The sequence below is a fragment of the Anolis carolinensis genome, chromosome 3 (genome assembly GCF_035594765.1).
Source record: "Anolis carolinensis isolate JA03-04 chromosome 3, rAnoCar3.1.pri, whole genome shotgun sequence".
Taxonomy (NCBI): domain Eukaryota; kingdom Metazoa; phylum Chordata; class Lepidosauria; order Squamata; family Dactyloidae; genus Anolis; species Anolis carolinensis.
Window position 1 is genome coordinate 222,848,063 of NC_085843.1, and position 21,713 is coordinate 222,869,775.

Genomic DNA, 21,713 nt, shown 5'->3' on the forward strand with positions numbered 1-21,713 from the left:
GCCATCTCCTATTTCTTCGTCTCCCTCTCTCTCTTGGTTGTGCCTGTCTCCATAAAATTAGCATGTATGTTTAAAAGCTGGGTTTCTCTCTTGTGGAACCTGGCATCCAAAATATTCTTTTAAAACTAATCAGGGCTGTTGGTTCTTTTGGCTGATAGCTATACACATAAAAGCCTTTAGAAAAGAAACAAATTTTCTTATTTTGGCAGCAACATCAGCTGCTGTGGAAAACAATTGCCTGTTTAGAAGAGAATTACCCCCACAATGCTAAACTACCAATTGTGCCTGGACATAAAGTTTTTTTTGGGTTTTATAGCATCATCTTTTTATAGAACCACAGTGATATTAAAAACAAATGAAAATGCTGGCTGAATAATGTGGACTATATGAATCATACATGAACATGGAAGAGTGGCAACTGGCCCAGATGGGCAGAAGTTGTCTTACCATGCTAAGCTATTTGGGAGTCACAATGAGGCAAAGGTACCATTCATGTCTTCCTTGCTCCCATTCTGGTACTGACTGCACCTATATTTTACCTTGCTTATTGCTAGTTGTTAAGAATTTGGCACCACGCTTCAACTAAGGAAGACAACGATTAACTGTTGGTTTCACCTGTTTTATTCCACAAAGGCCATGCAATAGAAGTTATTTCTTTTAGTGGGCATGAAATAATTACTCCAGACAGTGTAGAGATCTAGGGTTTTATGTTTCTGAATAATGGCCAGTTGCCTGTTATGGCACTCTTTAAAACAATGTCATTGTTGGACTCTAAGGATGCATCTACACTATAAGATTAATTTAGTTTGTCACCGCTTTAACTGCCATGGCTCAATACTATGGAAACATGGCATTTATCATCTGGTGAGACGCTAGCACTCTTCAACAGAGAAGGATGAAGACCTTGCAAAACTTCAACTTCCAGAATTCCATAGCTATTCAAGATACCTATGGTGTCTTCAGAAACTGTCCACCTAAGATCTATTGTGTGGTTGGTCCAGGATTCCCTCTGATGTCATTGCTGGTTGGTTCTTGCCAATTTTAACAAGCTATTATTGGATTATTCTGAAGCTTGTGTCTGTTTATTGAGCCACACACAAGAGGAGCACAATCAAAAAGGAATGCAGTGGGGCAATCGATAATGGGCTTAGTCTTCTAGCTCCAGTTGGTACAATGGTGTCAGTTCAAATAAACTTAAGGTGTATTAAGGTGGCGACTGCCTCAATGGGTGTTGCAAAGGTTGGGTCTGGCTTCGAGCATAGGAGAGGAAACATTTCCAGAGGTAACTCAGATAATTATCATGTGAGACAGGAAAAGACCTATACCGCCCCGCCCCCCGCCCATTGTGTCCCCCCCTCGAATCTCCTGGTTCATTGTGGAAGAATTCGGGGGAATCATTTCCAGAAGTCCGAGGTGTGGGGAGGCAACATTACAAGGAAATTCATGAGAGGTTATTACAGGGTAAAATGGAAAATGTAAAGTGAGCATGCTGTATGTTTTAATGGAGCCGCATCTCATAATTCCTAACTCTGTGGTCTAATTTCTTGATAACAATAGAATTGAGCCATGGCATTTAAAGTGATGTCAAACTGCAGTGCTGCTATAGTGTCTGATGAGGCCCAGGAAGCCTGACTGATTGTGGGGAATGATGGGAGTAATATTTGGTGTGTCACAATTAATAGACATTTGTCAGTTCATTTTACTTATAAATATTTTAGACAGTTGCCTTCAGATAAATTGACAGGTTGGTTGCCTATCAACTGGACTGTGGGAGAAACATTGGCTTGTCCAGAAGAGATAGAGGTCTGCATAGCCATGACTACACCCGCATTCATCCCTGGAATCCATAGTTTTTTTTACTAGTCCGAAGAGAGAGATTATTTATGTGATTTTCTCCGCAAGCATCTGCACAACTCCTCCCTTCCTTTTTCAATTAAAAAAAGCAGCTCTCAAGGGAACCAACCATTAAAACACTTTAAGCAGCACCATCATTCAAAGCATCACAATAAAACTCCATCAACCAGTCCTTCAATAACCTAACCATGACAAAGAATATTGCACAGGATTCCCAAGAAAGCCCCTCCTGAAGAGCTTAATGTCTGCGGTGGCATTCTGCAGGCAGTTGGCAACCCAAAAAAACATTTTTCTTTCCATTTGCTTTGCCATATTACCTGGTTAACTGTTACTTGGATTCTTCTCGAATTCATGGCCAATATGCAATGTGTATACATGAATTCAGTGATGACTATAATGAAATGATGAAGAATGACAGTGAGGAGCAAGAAATCTGGTTAAAAACATTACCCCTTTAAGTCTTATGAAAATACACACTTGAATCCCAGTTAGAAAGTGATTTGACATTTTCCCTGATAAACAGCAGCTTCCAATTGAGTTTTGCGACTCTTAAAACTTACTTTTTTATAGAAATCTAGGCAGCATTTTTATCTAGTTATTAATTTAAACTTGTTTTTGCGTCGTATCTTACGGTTATTCAAACTCAGAAGTGGAGAGTCTAACCCATCTTCCTTCATTTTCCACCTAATAAGATTTGAACCTAATGTAAGCCAACAAAAACTCTTAAAATATGCCATCAAATAATGTCATTAAAATCTTAATGAGGATCAAATTCTTCTGTTATGAAGTTCAAGACAATGTAGAGAGAGATTTTTCCTGAATGACAAATTTAGCACAATTATGTAATGCGTGGAGCCCCCGATGGCACAGCGAGTTAAACTGCTGAGCATGCTGACTGAAAGGTTGCTGGTTCGAATCCAGGGAGCAGAGTGAGATCCCACTGTTAGCCCCAGCTTCTGCCAATCTAGCAGTTCGAAAACATGCAAATGTGAGTAGATCAATCGGTACCACTCCAGTGGGAAAATAACAGCGCTCCATGCAGTCATGTTGGTCACATGACCTTGGAGGTGTCTACGGACAATGACAGCTCTTCGGCTTAGAAATGGAGATGAACACCAACCCCCAGAGTAGGACATGACTAGACTTCATGTCAGGTGAAAACCTTAACCTTTAATGTAATGCGTATAACAATGTTTTTAATGAACAAAATAAAATATTGTTCTCTATTCTCCAATATTTTGTACCACCTATGCTATATCACTTTATAGCATGATTAAGAGTTCCGTAGAACTCAGAATCATGGCAATTAAAGTTTCTGAGGCTATGACTGATGCTTGAGAGCCAAAGTGATGTAGTGATTTGAGTCATAGACTAGGACTCTGGAGTCCACCGTTAACATATCAAACAGAGACCTACTGGATAACGTTAGACAAGTAATTCAGTTCAGAGGAAGGCAGTGGCAAACTCCTTCTGAAGAAATCTTGCCAAGAAAACCCTGTAACAGTTTTGCCTTAGGGTCACCATAAGTCAGAAATGACTTGAAGGTACCCAACCACAACAGCAGTGGTGATCCTAATGAAGGTATTGTCCAATCCCATTTCACATTAATAGGACACTCCGAGGACTAATATAATATTTACTTGCTGCTTATTATTTCAAGAAAATTGGGAGACATTCAGCTAAAGGATTCTTTGGCATGTAACAACGCAGGTTTTCAGCAACAAAAGAATCTCATCAATGGTGCAATTAATGCTGCTGTGCTCATTCTTCTCCCATGATAGAGTTGCTCATTTCTTATGTAGCGGAACCTTCGTGCTACGGTTCTTGTTGGCGCAGTGGAGGAATTTTGAAGACGGACAACTGAAGGAATTTCCCAGAAAGCAGTTTTATTTCGCTAATGGCCACTAGGGGTCCCCCTAGCACAAAGTAAGTGCTTCTCCAGGGGAACCGCCCAGTGACATGCTGAGTGAACATTTATACACACTACAGGGTTCGGGTTATGCCCGCCCACAAGCAAATTCATTGGCTTAGAGTTGTGACGCTGCCCAATCTGTGCTGACCAGCAGGCCGGCTGCACCCTTTTTGTGCCGTGCTCACAAATCTTTCAGAGCGCCTGCGTACGCATGCTCTGTTTGTTTATCTATAGCTTTCATTTCTTCAGAAACACATGATTTCCCAGAAGTCACATGTTTCTGTGAGTTTATGCACCCGGGTCGCTAGCTGTCGCCATCTCTGCCCATATATGGTATTTCCTGGGGTTCCTTAACCCCCCCCGCCTCACTCCCCCATTTTCTTTTTGCGAAGCGCATGTACAAAAGCTGAAGCAAAGCATTATGGTTCCATCCAATCCCGCTTGGCTTGGAGTATGGCTATCTTTTTTTCAGGTAAAGATTGTGTGACACACCTAGTACACATTTGCATCATTATTGGAGTGCAACACATAACTATGAGAACAATGAACAATCCTAAAATCCCTACCAACAATATGTTCTTCAACCATTCTATTGAGGGTAACCAGCTAGTCACCCAGGAGAAGGGAGACCAACCTTCTATCTCCTGGACATTATTGTAAATTAACTTTTGTAATGACTCGATGTCATCTTCAATAGTATTATTCAAGTTATGAAATTTCACTACACAACGTCCTCTAACCATGGCGCATAACCCCCCTCTGGCCGCCAGTAGGTAGTCAAGGGCCAACTTATGCTGTAGGGCCATCTGGCTGATTTCTTCTACTTCAGACTGGATTTCCCGGAAAATTTTACCAGTGGCATTTATGGACTTTTCAAGGCGGCAAGTCAGGCCTAGAACACTTCTACGGTTTGCTTGAGCTACAATCCCTGGGTAAGCACCCAGTGTCAACAAGCCTGTGATCAGGCCTCCTCCTACACGGGAGGCTTCTGAACCTGACAGGGCCTTGTTGATAATGACCTCATCCGAGCATTCTGGTCCTAGAGGGCCTGTTTGCACAATGTCCCGTTTCAGGCGCTGATGCCCTTTGTGTAAGACCTGAACTGGGAATGTCAAATAACCCACACCGACACACTGGTAGTTGCCGGGGTGATAATTTGTGGCCCATTTATCAAAGAAAAACCATAGATTTGGATCCCTAATTTGCCATAACGGACAGAGGCTTTTACCTAGGCTCAGTTGGGTTAATTGTTGCAGTATGTTCATATAAGATTTTAGGCCCTCAATAGAATCATTCACACTAAATGTGGGATAATCTGGATACATGCTAGCCCACTCGGTTGCGGTTAGATTTAATCGTGAGACATAAGATGTATTAAATCGTCCATGTAGATAGAACCGGTCTCGACAATGGGAATAATTGCCTAATCGGGAAAAGAACGCCTGCCTAGTTCCCCAGTGTTTCCACTCAGAATTCCATATTCCCGATCCTCCACAACAGAAGCACAAACCCCTGGTGGAGGTATGGTATCTAAACCGTCGAAACCGAGTTTTATTTATCCTTTGCGGTATGCTAGAAAACACGGTAGGTGGACCCTCCTGAGCCTTGGACAATCCCTCCAACACAATCTGTGGTTCATCAATTAAATCGGGAAGAAATGAAAAATCTCCTACGGTGAGGGGGTGTTCATATATTAATGCTACCTCTTTCCCGTGCTGCTCAAACATATAATTGGCATGTTCTTTTATCCAATTCCCATGTGCTCTTTTTCCAAAAGAGAGAATAAAACTCAGCACAAATAATATACCAAACACAGTGCGCTTTCCTCCCCTCCTCATAGCTTGTCTCCCACTTTTTCCTCTCAAAATGTCTAGCCACCATCTCCCGGAGAGCGCCTTTGTTGGGCCATGCTGCGACATACTTGACCACCGACGCTCCGTTGCACCCGAAGGGATCAGCTTCATGGCCTTGTTGACCCCTTAGGGAGTTGCCGGATGATCCTGAGTCTCAGGTCCTCACCAGGAACTCGCTCCGTCCGCCACTCCTCAGGTGCTAATTTTACACGGGTGTAATGTATCCACGGCTTAATCTCCTTCACCTTCACTGCAGTGGGGGTAGACAGGAGCACAACATAGGGTCCTCGCCACTTGGGTCCCAATGGCTCAATCTTCCAATCCTTGACCAGAACCTCGTCACCTGGTGAAAAACAATGTAGAGGTGTGGTAGGGAATGGTGGGTTCAATTCAGAAATGTATTTTTCTAACTGCTGCATTTGTCTGCCCAAAGCCTGAACCTGGGCCAATGTCTGTTTCTCTCCTATGAGGTGCTGCTCAGCTCCTGTCTCTAAGGCTCCCTTCAAGTTCAAAGGGGGTCGTCCATAGAGTCTTTCAAAAGGGGAGAGTCCTGTCCGTTTGTGTGGTGTACATCTGATTCCTAATAATGCCATGGGCAAAACCACCGTCCACGGCAATCCTGTCTCTTGGCAAAGTTTCCCAAGCTGAGCCTTTAATGTCCTATTCATTCTTTCCACTTTTCCAGAAGATTGGGGTCTATATGCACAATGTAACTTCCACTTTATGCCCAAAATTCTACATAATCCTTGCACAGCCTGTTGAATATATGCGGGGCCATTATCTGATCCAATTTCTAAGGGTATGCCAAATCTGGGAATAACATCTTTCATTAGAGCTCTTGACACCTCTACAGCCTTCTCAGTTCTTGTAGGGTAAGCTTCCACCCATCCTGTGTATGTGTCCACGAACACCAGTAAATATTTGTATCCTTTGTATGGGGGCATTTCTGTAAAGTCAGTGACTAAAGCTTCAAAGGGTACCCCACCCACATGTTGGACTCCTGGTGGCTTGAGGGGTCCTTCTCTGGGGTTATTTTTGATACATGTCCAGCATCTTCGGGCTGCTGCTGCCGTTAGGCTATGTAATCCATCGATATACAACTGTCGTCCTAGCAGATTTGCCAATGCCATTTTTCCTAAATGTGTGTTTTGGTGCATGTGTTGGACTAAGTGCCATGCCAAGTCCTTAGGGACGTAGACACGGGCGTCTGGCATCACTATGAGTTCTCCTGACCACTGACCCTTCTCCTTTAAGGCCCATTCTTCTTCCTCTGGTGTATATGTAATGTTATGTTCAGTTAATTCTACCTGTAGGGCCATTACCTGATGTTCAATATAGGGCAGCCTAGCTGCCTCTTTGGCTGCCAGATCAGCCTGCCTATTTCCTTGCACTACGGGATCGTCTCCACGTTGGTGCCCTTTACAATGCATCACAGCCACCTGCCTTGGCTTCCAAACCGCCTCCAGGAGATCCACAATCTCTCCAGCATGTTTCACGCACTTTCCTCCAGACGTGAGGAGCCCGCGCTCCTTGTACAGTGCTCCATGTGCGTGGAGGGTGGTGAAGGCATATTTTGAGTCTGTGTAGACGTTAACCCGCTTTCCGCTTGACAATTCCAACGCTCGGGTCAGGGCAATCAATTCGGCCTTCTGGGCAGAAGTCCCCGGGGGCAGTGACTCTGCTTCCAGCGTCTCTCCCCCCCACCGAACAACCGCATAACCTGAGTGTCTTTGATTATTTTCCATAAAGGAGCTTCCATCTGTGAACAGAGTGTCGTCCACCTTAGTTAGTGGCACATCCTTCAAATCCGGTCGACTGGAGAATACCTCATCCATCACCTGGGCACACTGATGGATCGTGGTGTCTCCTGGAGTCGGGAGCAAGGTGGCCGGATTCAGAGTGGAGCAAGTCTCCAGGGTCACCAGTGGGTTGTCACACAACAATCCCTCATATTTCATTAACCTCTCACTTGTGAGCCAGCGCGGTCCCTTAATGTCTAACAGTGCCTTAACGCTATGGGGCACCTTAACTGTCAGTGGCTGTCCTAGGGTCAATTTATTCGCTTCTTTGATTAAATCTACTGATGCTGCCACAGCCCTCAGGCAAGGTGGCAATCCACGAGCCACTGTGTCCAATTGCTTTGACAAGTAGGCAATCGGCCTTTGCCATGAACCTAGTGGTTGGGTCAATACTCCAACCGCTGTTCCTTCCCGCTCTGCAGCGAACAGAGTGAATGGTTTTTCCAAATCGGGCAGTCCTAATGCTGGAGATGACATCAATGCTTCTTTTAATGCCTTAAATGCCTGTTGACATTCTTCTGTCCACTCAAATGGATCTTCTCTTCCACCTCTCGTAGCCTGGTACAGTGGCTTAGCCAACACGGCGTAGTTGGGGATCCACTGTCTACAATATCCTGCTGATCCCAAAAATTCCCGCACCTGTCGCCGGGTACTGGGAGTGGGGATGGCACAAACAACTTCCTTTCTTTCAGCTCCTAACATCTTCTTTCCTTCGGTCAGATGGAACCCCAAATATTTCACCGTGGGACAGCACAACTGGGCCTTTTTCTTTGACACTTTGTAACCCTTTTCTTCCAATGTCTTGAGAAATCTCAAAGTATGCTCTTTACAGCCCCCTAGTGTCCGGCAAGCGATAAGCAGGTCATCTGCATATTGAAGCCAAATTCCCTCTTCCTTAGGTATTACAAAATCCTGTAAGTCTTTGGCCAGGGCTTGACCAAAAATGGTCGGGCTATCCCGGAACCCCTGAGGAAGGCGTGTCCAAACATACTGGGTCCTTTGCCCTGACTGCTGAGATTCCCACTGGAAAGCAAAGATCGGTTGGGATACAGGGGCCAATCGAATACAAAAGAATGCATCCTTTAAATCCAATACAGTAAACCATTTGGCAAATGCTGGTACTAGACTCATCATGATGTATGGATTTGGCACTACCGGGGTTAGGGGAACGGTGACTTGATTTACAGCCCGCAAATCTTGAACTGGGCGATATTCTCCTTGTCCTCCTGGTTTCTTGACTGGGAGCAGGGGCGTGTTCCATGGGGAACTGCATGGTACCAATATCCCATGCTGCAGAAGTCGCTCTAGATGCTTTCTGATCCCCTGCACTGCCTCTCGACTGACGGGATACTGTGGCTTGCATATGGGCCCCATTCCTCTTTTCACTTCCACCACCACCGGTGGAACATATTTAGCTAATCCTGGAGGATTATCTTCTGCCCACACTAAAGGAGTCTCATGCCATGGCCATTGTATTTCTTCAGTAAAAATCCTAACTTGAAACAGTCTCCATTCCTCTTCCATGGGAAATGATAGCTCCACTTGTCCATTCTTCATGAACTGGAGTTGAGCTTGTAATTTTGATAAAATGTCCCTTCCCAATAAAGGGACTGGGCAGTCTGGGAGATATAACATCTTATGCTTGACCTGATGTCCGGCCAGATTGCAGGTGCGTTCCTTAAGGAAGGGGCACTTCTGGGTCTTCCCAGACACCCCTATTACTTTCGTAGTTTCCCGAGTTGGTGGACTAATTTTTGTATTTACTACTGATTTTTCGGCACCTGTGTCCACTAAAAAGTCCAATTGTTGGTCCCCGATTTCAAGTGTGACCATCGGCTCCCCGGGGTCCAACAAAACAAGAGCCTGGCTTCCTCATTCCTCTCCTCCATCCATATCTTCCCATTCTTCTTCCATCACAGCTGCTGCAGCTATCACCTCTCTTGCAGGAAAAGGTACGTAGTTCCCACGCCCTCTTCCCCTTCCTGGGTTTCTTCCTCTCTCAGGCCTTCCTCTTTCTCTCGGTCCTTCCTGACTTCCTTCTCTTCCTTCTCTTCCTTCTGGGCATTCACCTTTCCAGTGTCCAAACTTCTTACATTTAGCACATTGGTCTCGACCTAACCTCCGAGGGGGCCCCCTTCTTCCTCCTTGTCCCCCTCTGGCATATCCTCCTCTTCCTCTCTGTCCACTTGCACTTTGTTCCATCATGGTAACTAATGCTTGGTATTCCTGCTTCTTCTTCCTGTCCTTCTTCTCTTCTTCTACCTGGTCCCTCGCCATATAAACTTGATCTGCGAGTGCCAACAATTCATTCATAGTCTTTCCTAGAAATCCTGGTTGCTTTTGAATCTTTCTCCGGATGTCAGGAGCCGCTTGACTGATAAAAGACTGTTGAATCGCCCTCCTACCGTTTTCATCCTCCAAATTATACGGGCTATACTTTCTATATGCTGCCTCCAGCCTTTCCAAAAAGGCTGTTGGTGACTCAGATTTTTCCTGTACCACTCCCTGAATTTTTACAATGTTGACGGGTCGCGGCGGGCCCCTCTTTACCGCTTCTACCAATATACGCTGGAATCCTCTCAGTCTCTGCAAATGTCCTTCTTCTGCGGTGTCCCATTGGGGATCTATTTCCACAGGAAACCTCTGTGCTCCCCACTCGGCTGCATCACCATCTTGTGGGGCACCAACCTGGGCTATGGCTACCCCATTATTCAACACTGCTCTTCTCTCCTCTGATGTGAACAACATATTCAACAATTGTCTGCAATCTTGCCAGGTGGGATTATGGGTTGCCATAATCCCTTCCAATAGCCTAGCCATAGCTTGGGGTTCTTCACTATAAGGTGGAGTATTATTTTTCCAATTCAAAATGTCACTACTACTGAAAGGCACTACCTGGTATGCTTGAACTATCTCATTCCTGTTGTTTATCACAGGCACCGTTCTCAAGGGCATCTGGAGGGCCGGTCCGGTCGGTGAATCACCAGACCACACCGGAGCTCCATGTCTCCGAGTTTGTGCCGGAGAAGCACCACTGGGCATCCGTTGTGACTTCTTCTTTTCCTTTGTTTCCTCCTGATATTTTTCTAGGCTAGGATAGTGTTTCTTGGCCGCTTCGGTTGACTCCGAAGAGTAGGGTGGGGGTCTCGTTCCTAGTGTGGGGGCTGTTCCCTGGGGTGGGGGGGGCGGTGGCAAGGGTGGCGGCAATAATTCCTGTTGTCTAGCCTGTACACTCAACTGTAAATCTGGGTAGTCCTCCTCATTGGATTGGAAAACTTCCTTCTTTTTCCCCTCCTTCTTCACCACCATACATTTGCCATTCCTGCACTGTCGAACCCAACCTGGATCTTCTCTAACTACCCGTTCCCACGTAGCAATATAGACCCACTGGTTCGGATGATTCACAGCACAATATTCTTCCACTGTTCGGATCAGTTTCAGATCCCACGTTCCTTCTACTTGCCAACCTAAACCAAAATCTGGCCATTCTCCCTGACACAAATTTCTCAGTCTATAATCTCTTAGGTCCCTTGGATTCCCTGCTACGGCTCTGCTAGCAAAAGAGCCAAAATTATCTAAGATGCATTGTAAGGGAGTGGAGCTCTTTGAATTTTTCCCTCCCATCCTGCCTAATAGAGGGGACTGTCCTGGCCTGGGCACCCGGCCACTCACGGCATGCGTCAGGAAACACAAGACAGAACCCCTTTCTACCTCCCTGGGAACTTTTTTTTGTCCCTCCCAGCGCTGGCGTTCCCTTAATATCTCATGCAAACCCCTATACTTGCCAGATTTCTGTAGACGTCGGACCAACCTTCGCCCCTGGGCTTTTTCCCCTGGATCCTTTTCCTCCTAGCCGGTTTCTGTGGAACCTCGCTGATGTTGCAGCTCTCACCGTCAGTCGGCGTTGGCAATCAGAGGCAAGCACCGCAGCCGGTCGTGTAGTATTCAGGGGCCCCTTCTCGTCTCACGGTAGTTGCCTCAGGCCCCCACCGCTGAGTTGAGGCCGTCCCGCCAACGGGATCCGTCTCCAAATCTCCTGGCCCGTCTTATAGGAAAAAATCACGTCGGGGTCACCAGAAAATGTAGCGGAACCTTCGTGCTACGGTTCTTGTTGGCGCAGTGGAGGAATTTTGAAGACGGACAACTGAAGGAATTTCCCAGAAAGCAGTTTTATTTCGCTAATGGCCACTAGGGGTCCCCCTAGCACAAAGTAAGTGCTTCTCCAGGGGAACCGCCCAGTGACATGCTGAGTGAACATTTATACACACTACAGGGTTCGGGTTATGCCCGCCCACAAGCAAATTCATTGGCTTAGAGTTGTGACGCTGCCCAATCTGTGCTGACCAGCAGGCCGGCTGCACCCTTTTTGTGCCGTGCTCACAAATCTTTCAGAGCGCCTGCGTACGCATGCTCTGTTTGTTTATCTATAGCTTTCATTTCTTCAGAAACACATGATTTCCCAGAAGTCACATGTTTCTGTGAGTTTATGCACCCGGGTCGCTAGCTGTCGCCATCTCTGCCCATATATGGTATTTCCTGGGGTTCCTTAACCCCCCCCCGCCTCACTTCTACACATTTATATTTAAAACAGGCACCTCTGGCTGACAGATCCTCAATTCCCACCCATTAAACTTGAGTGAATTTCAATATTTATGCAAAGAGAGACTAATATACCCTGCCTAAGGCAAATGTAATGAGGGTAGGAAGTGGCCAAGTTCCCTGGCGAGGTCTTAGCAATGTACTTCCATGCTAATCCACTATCACCTCCCTCTTTAAGAGAAATGTCCCTTTCCATAACTCTGGGCATTTTCTCATGTATGGCTTAAATTACTTCTGAGCCTCTCTCTGCGCTATTTATGGGGACATGTGATTGCTAATACAAAACAGTGTGCAGAACGGGGGGAATCACACTAGGGCATGTGCTTCTCAATCACAGTTTCCAAAATCCAGTTTCTTTCATCCAGCCAAAAAGGTAACATGCGGCCCAGATGGTGGATAGATGCTGTTAATCAGACTAGCTAACCAAAACTTTTATTTTGTATGTGGCAATCCTGTGCATAAATGTACATTCTCACTGAAGTAGCTTTTACATTCATACTACCAACTGTTTTGGAGATTGCCCATTTGTGCCTACGGGTTTTTAGGGTAATGGCCCTATTCCATATTGTCATCACATTGACCTTCTGAGGCACGCTAGATGGAGAGCAAGAAAGATTGGTCACAACATCACCCAATTTGTGAGTTTCATGGACGAAAGTGTGTTATAAAATGCAGATGTGGCAATCCCAAAACTTGGAAGAGTTACCTTTTTGGATAACAATTTCCAGAATACCCTCACCCCAAGTAAATTGATTATGGTTTGGATAAACAAAACATTTCATTCTAGACTTGAATATGCATGTAGTTTAACTGGCCTAACTGAAGGCTATTAGAGCTATTAGGCTAACTAATGATTAGCACATCTAGCTTTCCTTCATAATATCTTGTAGACCATGGTTCTCAACCTGGGGTCCCCAGATGTCTTTAGCCTATAACTCTCAGAAATTCCAGCCAGTTTACCAGCTGTTAGGATTTCTGGGAGCTGAAGGCCAAAAACATCTTGGGGACCCCAAGTTGAGAACCACTGTTGTAGAATATATCCATGCCCTGTTATCAGGCTGGTAGCAAGAAAATCTGGGACAGGTATGGTCTACCAGATGTTACAGGTAAGAAAACTGAAGGTATGATTTTAATCATACATTCTGTGCTGCAATCTATATAATTAAGATGTTTATTATACTTAAAGAGATAGTTGTATTAGTTCGTTTTAGCATCCAATGGCACCTCTAACTAGGAAGAACAAATTCATGAGAGCTTGGAGTCACAATCCACTTTTGCTTCTGATAAAGTGGATTGAGCCCATGGAAACTTATGCTAGGAACTTCTTTAATGCTTTACCAAACTATAAACTCCAGGATTCCATAGAATGAGCCATGGCAATTAAAGTGGAATCATAGTGTCATCACTGTACAGTGTGAAATGACCCCTGGTCTTCTCAGTCACTGGATCTCTGAACAATTTCACTTACACAGCTGTCTTGTGCTTGATGGATTGTCACCTTGACATGGTGAGGGGGCTTGCATGTTCCAGTGAACCTGCGGGAACAACCACAGGAGTCACACACTCCCAGGAGTGGCCATAGGGGAGGATCCAGACCAAGCACAATCTGAAGACCCAAAGAATTCAATGGCGGAGCAGGCGGAGGATAACATGGTACATGTTACAATGGCTGTGAAGGCGGAAGAAGGCTGCAACAGACTGAGAAGCCACTCTCGTTGTGTTAATCACACCACTGCTGGGACCTCAATCTGTGAAGACTGTGTGTTGACCGGCCGTGCACTGACCTCCACACATTAAAAAAAAAACACGCACAGGCATCTTCCAAGAAATGGAGGACCATCATCCTCGAACTACGAGGGATCACCTAAGTAAGTAAGCAAGCTGGGATAGGACAGGAAGAGGTCAAAAGTCTTTTTTAAAAAAAGACTACAGTTTCCAGAGTCACCAGGGAGACTGGCACTGTCCATGAAGCTATGGTCCAAAATAGTAGCTTCTTGTATAAATCCCTGGTGATCTGCTGCCAGTCAGTATACTACAAAGGGACAACATTGAGATAGATGACCCAATAGCTGTGCTTGGTATATACTCCTACAACAGTTCATTAAATCTAGATCCTTGTTAGCTAATTTCATGAAGGAGGCTGACTCTTAAGATAAAATCACACCACTTCATGAATTAGGCAAATATATTGTTAATTCCATAAATCAGTCCAGGTCTTGCTGATCCTGTGAACTGGGCTGTGAATTTACCTAATTCATTGTTTAGGAGATGCTGTCATGATTTCATGAATCAAGCCAAGTTGTCATGAATTAAGCAGTTTTACAAATTAATTATTGACACACACAGTCTGAAATGTAAATACTATATTGAAACGAAGTGAGTGTTTAGATTTGCGATGTTAATACTCAATTCTGAATTTCCTGGTAGTAAAGCAGATGTTAATTGTGTGAGTATGATTTGTGGACCTGTTTTTAGTTTTTTGATTAGGAGAGCAGGGAAGTCTGAGAAACTTCCAGATCATGGGAGATGGGTAAGGATAAATTTCAGTCTACCAGGAAAAGTAAATATCACACTATATCCCATCTTCCTTGTGTGTTTTGAAAAGAAATAATGAGTCTGTGTCAAAACTTTGCCCATCAAAGTAAACTAAAGCCACATAAATGTAAATGCACAATTCTGATCTTTTTCCACCTATTTTCTTTCTAGGAATGGAAAGAACATTTCAAAAATGGTCAAAACATGCTATTCGCATGTTGAGAAACCCTGATGAGAAGAATTGTGAATTGGTAAGAATCTAGCCATTCAGAACTTGTTCCTCACAAAATTCTCATGTGGTTGGTTTGTACAGGAAAAAAACCATTTTCTGCAGAAACACTCCAGAAAGACTACCTTTCTACACAGAAAATTGTTTCTCATGAAGAAACTTCTGGAGATACCTTCTGTGAAAAACAGTTACATAGCTGATTTATGCAGAAAACAAATTTTATGCACAGGAAAGCCATTTTAGGTGAAAATAATAGTTCTCTACAGAAATGTTACTTCAAAATATTATTTTAGAATTAGTTGTGAAGCAATTTTCTTCCCACTATAGAAAAAGTAGTATTTCTCCACAGAAATATTACTTTCTGTGAGAAAATGCTATTAAAAAATGTCGGTTTGTATGCAAAAAAAACCCAACCATGTCTTAAGTTTTGTTCAGAAAATGTTATGAATTGCGACTAGCATTCATAATCTCTGTTTTTCTAAAATTTTCTTGCAGAGGGGAGAAAATTGCTAAAATTAGTTGTTGCTTCATGTGAGAGGAAAATTGATGAATAATTACATTGTCACTCTCTTTCTGATTGCACAGGGTTAAATATGTATTTCAGCTTGCAGAAAACATTGTCATCAATGTAGCTGTGTTTTGTTCCTTGCCGATAAATTTGAGATTCCTATTTGAAAGTCCCTCTAACTTAGGTTATTTGTGATTCCTCTCAAAGGGTTGGTTCTTCTCCTTTATCTGCTTTAACAATCCCAATAGATTCCATATTCAGCAGTTCTTTTTGTCTACCTTTATGTTCTACCCTTATGTTCTTAAATGTTTTGAGCTTTACCAGGGGTTGCTCTTTTTGTTTTTGTCTTCTATAATATGGGACAATATTTTGTTGACTACTATAATATCAAGATGTAGTGCGAGGGGATTTTTTAACACTTCAAGGTTCATGAATGGAGTCTGAAGGTAAATTGAAAACAGCTGATTTAATAATGTAGTGTTGGGTGGACTCTGGATTGGAAGCCTAGGGGCCATTCTGAACAGGAAGTTAAATCAACTTTATATAGAATTCTTTTTTTAAAAAAAACGAATCAGCAGCAATTCAGCAGCAAAAGGCTGTGATGGACATGCAAACTTGCGAATATTTAGAAGCAAGCACTATTTCCACCTTATTTATGTCACATTTGTTGTCTGTATCTTATTCCAGTGTAGGTTGAGCCTTTCTTATATGGAAATCTGAAATCCTTGAATACTCAAAATTATCCACATGAGTGGTTGAGATGGTGACACCTTTGCTTTCAGACTTGGTTTCATGAACAAAATTATTTTTAAAAATTGTAGAAAATTACACACAGGATTAGTATAAAGTGTATATGAAACATGAATGAATATGTTTGGACTTGGGTCCCATCTCCATGACATTTCATCATATATATATATATATATATATATATATATATATATATATATACACACACACACACACACACACACACACACACACACACACATATACAGGTATATGCAAATATGAGAATTTTAAAACTAAAAAACTTAAGATGAAATCCCAAAAGCTTCTGGTCCCAAGCATTTTGGATAAGGGATGCTCAACCAGTATTCTAGCTGTCGTCCTATCAGAAGAAAATGGCAAGAGGTTTTAGAACATGGTTCAGAATGTTTTGTAAATGTTTAACTCAGCTTGAAATCATTAGGGAGCTGACATAATTTTCTGAGTTTCTTTTCCTCAAAATGTCGCTACCTCATTTAGGACTTGACTTTCCCCCCTTAAAGGTTTTCTCCACCCTTCATAGCGAATTAATCAATTAGCCCTAAATCTGTATGTGATTCAGCACAGTATCAAAACATACAATGGGCTCCAGAGGCAGCATAGAATTAAAGGACAGAGAAAAATGCCATGTGTTAGCACTTTTCCAAGTTTTCTCTTAACCATGTTTGCAGGGGAGTAAATTGATTTCAGTGAGTTTTACAAATACGTATGCTTATGAAGAATATAGCCTCTATCAATAAAGAGCTCTACCATTTTGCTTTTAAAGGAACCACTTTTGAAAAAGTAAACCTATTTATTTCTTAGATTGGTATGGAATTTCTCCTGGAGGGCTTTTGAAAACTATTTACTCTCCTGTCCGCTTTCAATAAAAATAAAAAGTCAGACTTTGTGTTCATTCTAGAAGTGAGACATCTGGATTAGCTACTTACAAAAGTAACATAATTATAGAAGGCCTTTCTTAAGTGGTACCTATCAATGATACATTATGAAATTCTTGGATGATTATTGATTTTCATTAACCAAATATTTGATATGACTCTTTTTTAAGGCAGCCTGGAAATGTAATAAAACAGAAAGAAGCAAGGGGTTAGAATTTTCCTGCTACTAAATGTTCTTTTTTATAGTTATATAAAAGGAGCCCCCAATGGCGTAGTGGATTAAAGCCTTGTGACTTGAAGGTTGGGTTGCTGACCTGAAGGCTGCCAGGTTCGAATCCAACCCAGGGAGAGCACGTATGAGCTCCCTCTATCACCTCCAGCTCCATGCGGGGACATGAGAGAAGCCTCCCACAAGGATGGTAAAACATCAAAACATTCGGGCGTCCCCTGGGCAACGTCCTTGCAGACGGCCAATTCTCTCACACCAGAAGGATTTGCAGTTTCTCAAGTTGCTCCTGAGACAAAAAAAAAGTTATATATAATTTAGTCTATGACATGAGTTTTGTGCATAAATCAAAGTACCATTCTACTTGGGAGCATCCCAGGGCTCATAAGTTACTCTTAACAAGTGATTAATTGAAAGTATAGTTCCAAATTTCCAGAAATAATTACTAGGGATGTGTGATCCATTAAAAAAAATGGTTCAAAAGTCATTACAAAACTGGGGGGCGCTGGATAATTTTCAAAGTTTTTATTTTTAAAAAATCTTTTAAAAAACTACAAGAGCTATCTTCTTGAATTTTCTACACAATGACAAGAGATAAAGGGGGATCATTTCCCCATCATTCAGAAATATTCATACATCTACTGACTTTAGTGATTAAAAAAAAGTATTGACAAAAACATTTCTTTTAAAAAGTCATAACAGCTATTTCATTGAATGTCTCTCATACTAACCAATAGAAACGAAGCCCAAGGGTCAGTTCTGGTAAATGATCCCCCCCCCATCCTTACAACTTTGTTTGTCATGGATTTTAGAAATCTGCAAGATGGACAAGGGACATTTGGCAAAAATTTAATTTAAAAAATTCAGCTGTTAATCCAAATCAGCAAACATTTTCGTGAAACATAATTTCACCACTCCCTTTTTATCTCAGTTTCTTCTGTGTTTCAGGGCATGTGTAGAAGAGTCCTAAAACCCTCATAGTTTCAATGTTTAGACATCAAACTAGGAATGCTTAATGTCACCAGGGACTTAAGTATTTGATCGTCTATGCAGCCTTTTCCCAAATCCCTTGTCTCTTTTGTCTCTTTCTAATGAACTATATTTAATCTATATCTTAAATATAGTTATGTGGAAAAGTCTAGAATAAGTTTTTATTGACGTGTACCTTCCAGTTATTTCTGCCTTATGGTGACCCTAACTTGAGCCTATCAGTGTTTTCTTGGCAAGATTTGTTCAGAAGAGGTTTGCCACTGACTTCCTCTGAGACTGAGGGCACTTCCAGACAGCGTCATAATCTGAGTCAAAGAAGTGGCACAAAAAATTATGGGACTTGACAGCAAGTTCAAACACAGAGCTGTCAGTCCTGATAAATGCTACTCCACTGTCCTGATACTGGTTTATAGTAGATTTTTGAAATCTACAAGAGGGATGGGGGACATCCATCAGAAATTTACTTTTACTTTTTTTAAAAATGACACTCTGAGATGCGCTGGACCTCATATGCGCTGATGCGGATATATAAATGTGCACAGAAGCAGATTTTTAATATCTCTCCTCACCCTACTGAAAATTCAAACTTTGTTTAATTTCATAAACATCAGAACAAATGAATGGTTGCAGAGAGTTCTCATTGTAATTGCTTTCCAATTATACTTCCATTTAGCCACCTGTGTCCATGGCTCCATTTGTTTGCAGCCCTGATCAGCTGTTCAGGACTTTTAAAATGCAGACATTCACTGGAGCAGTCCACACCAGGGTATTCAAATAAAGTCATGTGTTTTCCTTGACTGCAGGGATATACAGTCATGCGAATTAAGTTCATTTTAAAGCCAAAATCAGGTTTTAAGCGCATCTTTTTAACATGTGTTTTTCAGCTGTTAATCAGCGAGCATTTTGCTTAAACGTCATTTAGCCACTTCCCCCTCCTTTATCCCTGTTTCTTCCACATTTTAGGGTCTGTGTAGAAGGGCACTGAGAGAGTGTGACTAATCCAAGGTCTCCCAGTAGGTGTTCTGGCTGAGTGGGGATTTGAACCCTGGTTTCCAGAGTCATAGCCTAAAGCTCAAACCACTAGATTATGCTGGTTCTTATTAGACTATGTTTAGAAAAGACAAAATAGTAATACAAGTTTGCTTTTGAAGAAACATGGCACAGGATTGGCTGCACAAGTTTTATTATTCCAATGACTTGTTTTTAAAAATGCATAGGACAAATTCTGCTGAAGGAAAAACAACCAAGATGGCTATTTTATAAACATTGCAACATGCTGGTAGAAGAAAAATGAAACTGAAGGGAAATTTTGCACACAGCCAAATTTGGGTCTTGGCTGGTTATCATATTGTTTTGTTTTGTTTCAAGCTAATTCCAGCCACCCTTCCTAGACGCCTGCCTAAGCTTCTCTGTTACAAGGCTTATTAGACCTTGAATTATGGAAGCGATGCTATAAAACATCCCCTCAAGAGCAGCTGTCTGCAACAAGAGAGCTCTTCATTACACACAAGAGAAAGGATGATAAGGGTTGAAATTACTCCCTGGCTCATTCAGCCCAAGACCCCCCTCCTCCAGATTCTATTCCAACACATGCACCCCTATGAATCTCTCCAGTGTATATATTTTTGTAGTCTGAGCCATTTTCCATCATCACCCTGCCCGAGTCTTCATACATCAACTGTGCCTTGAATGCTCATGCTCTGGGACATAACTGTGACAGCTGTGGGGCATTTTGCTTAGCTGGTGAGAATTCTAATATACGGGATATACATCCAAAGAGGTGTTTATATGTGCAAGAGGTAATATGTTACAACCAAACTTTCAGTCACTGTGCCTTCTCAGTATCTGCTCCCACTCTCCGCAATGCCCCTCTTTGGGAGGCTACGGATGTATCTACAGTGTAGAACTCCCATGACTCAATGCTATGGAACCATAAGAACTGTAGTTGTATATTCTGAAGTCTTTAACTTTCTCTACCAAAGAGTGCTGGTGCTTCACCAAACTTTTGTCCCCATGACTCCATAGGATTCCCTGGTGGTGCAGTGGATTAAATCCTTGTGACAGCAGGACTGATGGCTTGAAGATTGGGTTGCTGACCTGATGGTTGCCAGTTCAAATCCAACCCAGGGAGAGTGCGGATGAGCTTCCTCTATCAGCTCCAGCTCCATGTGGGGACATGAGAGAAGCCTCCCTAAAGGATGGTAAAAGCATCAAAACATTCGGGCTTTCCCTGGGCAATATCCTTGCAGACAGCCAATTCTCTCACACCAGAAGTGACTTGCAGTTTATCAAGTCGCTCCTGATACACAAAAAAGGCCCCATGACTCTATTGCATTGAGCCATGGCAATAGAAATCGTGTCAAACTGCATCAATTCTACAGTGTAGATGCACCTTAAACTAACCCAGTTAGAGAAACACAAGGTGGAATGAACATGAAAGCAGATTAAATAAAATAAAACTAGCACATCTTGCAGTGTATCGAATCCCAGTAAATGCCAATGTCCCCCTAATGTAAGTGTGCATAAAATGCTGCAGTACATCGCTATGGCTATTTTTCTGACTCCTAAAGAAAAGCAGGGTTTTTTTCCGCCCTGTTTCTGGATTCCTCCAGTGGTTTTTGCATAGAGGGGCTTCCAAGTCTCCCCTTTCCCAAAACCTTACAAACCCCACTCTCCAATCAACTGGAAGTAGATGTCATATCACTTCAGATTTTGTTCCTTTCCCCTTCTTTTTAATATCATTTCTCTGCTTGGTGCTTTATCATATGGGTACTGTGAGGTGAAAAGCTACCCACTACATGGAAGACATTTCAGTTCCTCTCAAATGAGGTAAACAAACTGATAATCAAATCACACCACTTGTGGTTCACGGCCCACAATCTATCAGGCTTAGGATAATTGTGTTCCAATACACTGAATTGACTAGAACAATAACAAAATACCTGAGTACAGAAATCCATAAAATTATCCACATATATTTTTGTTCCAAACTGTTTATCGAGTAGAACATGCACATGTCAAGTAACTGAAACCATTTACCATCCTTCAGATGACAATACCACAGAATGACTACATAGCAAGTGTAGCGCTTTTTCTTTTCTTCAACGAAATGTGTCTTTGGGGAACTGAAATGTCCCATCTGATTACATAAGGGTTAGAGAGAATCTTATATTTATCTTCTATATCGATTATCACTTTATCAACAAGGCATAGTAGCCTATTGCCAGGCAGAAAGGCTAGATATAAATGTGCTTTATTAAGTAAAATTGATATCAATAAATCTATTTTGGATTGCACACCTATCTATTCTCCAGCCTGCAGAAGAGAAGGCTGAGAGGAGCATGATAGCCATGTATAAATATGTGAGGGGAAGTCAGAGGGAGGAGGGAGCAAGCTTGTTTTCTGCTGCCCTGGAGACTAGGATGCAAAACAATGGCTTCAAACTGTTGTCGAGCAAATTTAGGGTTTGTCCCTGGAGCAGGGACGAACCGATGCCCTCTGACCGCAGGATTCGATCCTGGCCAGCGGGGGCACTGCGAATTAAAACCCTATTTCCCACAAT

General features: G+C 42.6%; 2 protein-coding genes across 3 annotated transcripts in view; both read right to left on the reverse strand.

Moving 5' to 3' along the window:
* cdh23 (cadherin related 23) overlaps positions 1 to 21,713 on the reverse strand; it is a 669,485-nt gene that overhangs the window by 613,546 nt on the left and 34,226 nt on the right. The window lies entirely within an intron of this gene.
* On the reverse strand, positions 3,721 to 11,980 carry LOC134297762 (uncharacterized). The gene is given in 1 exon segment (XM_062976256.1): positions 3,721 to 11,980. A coding segment is annotated over 1 exon segment (5,316 nt). The 5' UTR covers positions 11,043 to 11,980; the 3' UTR covers positions 3,721 to 5,726.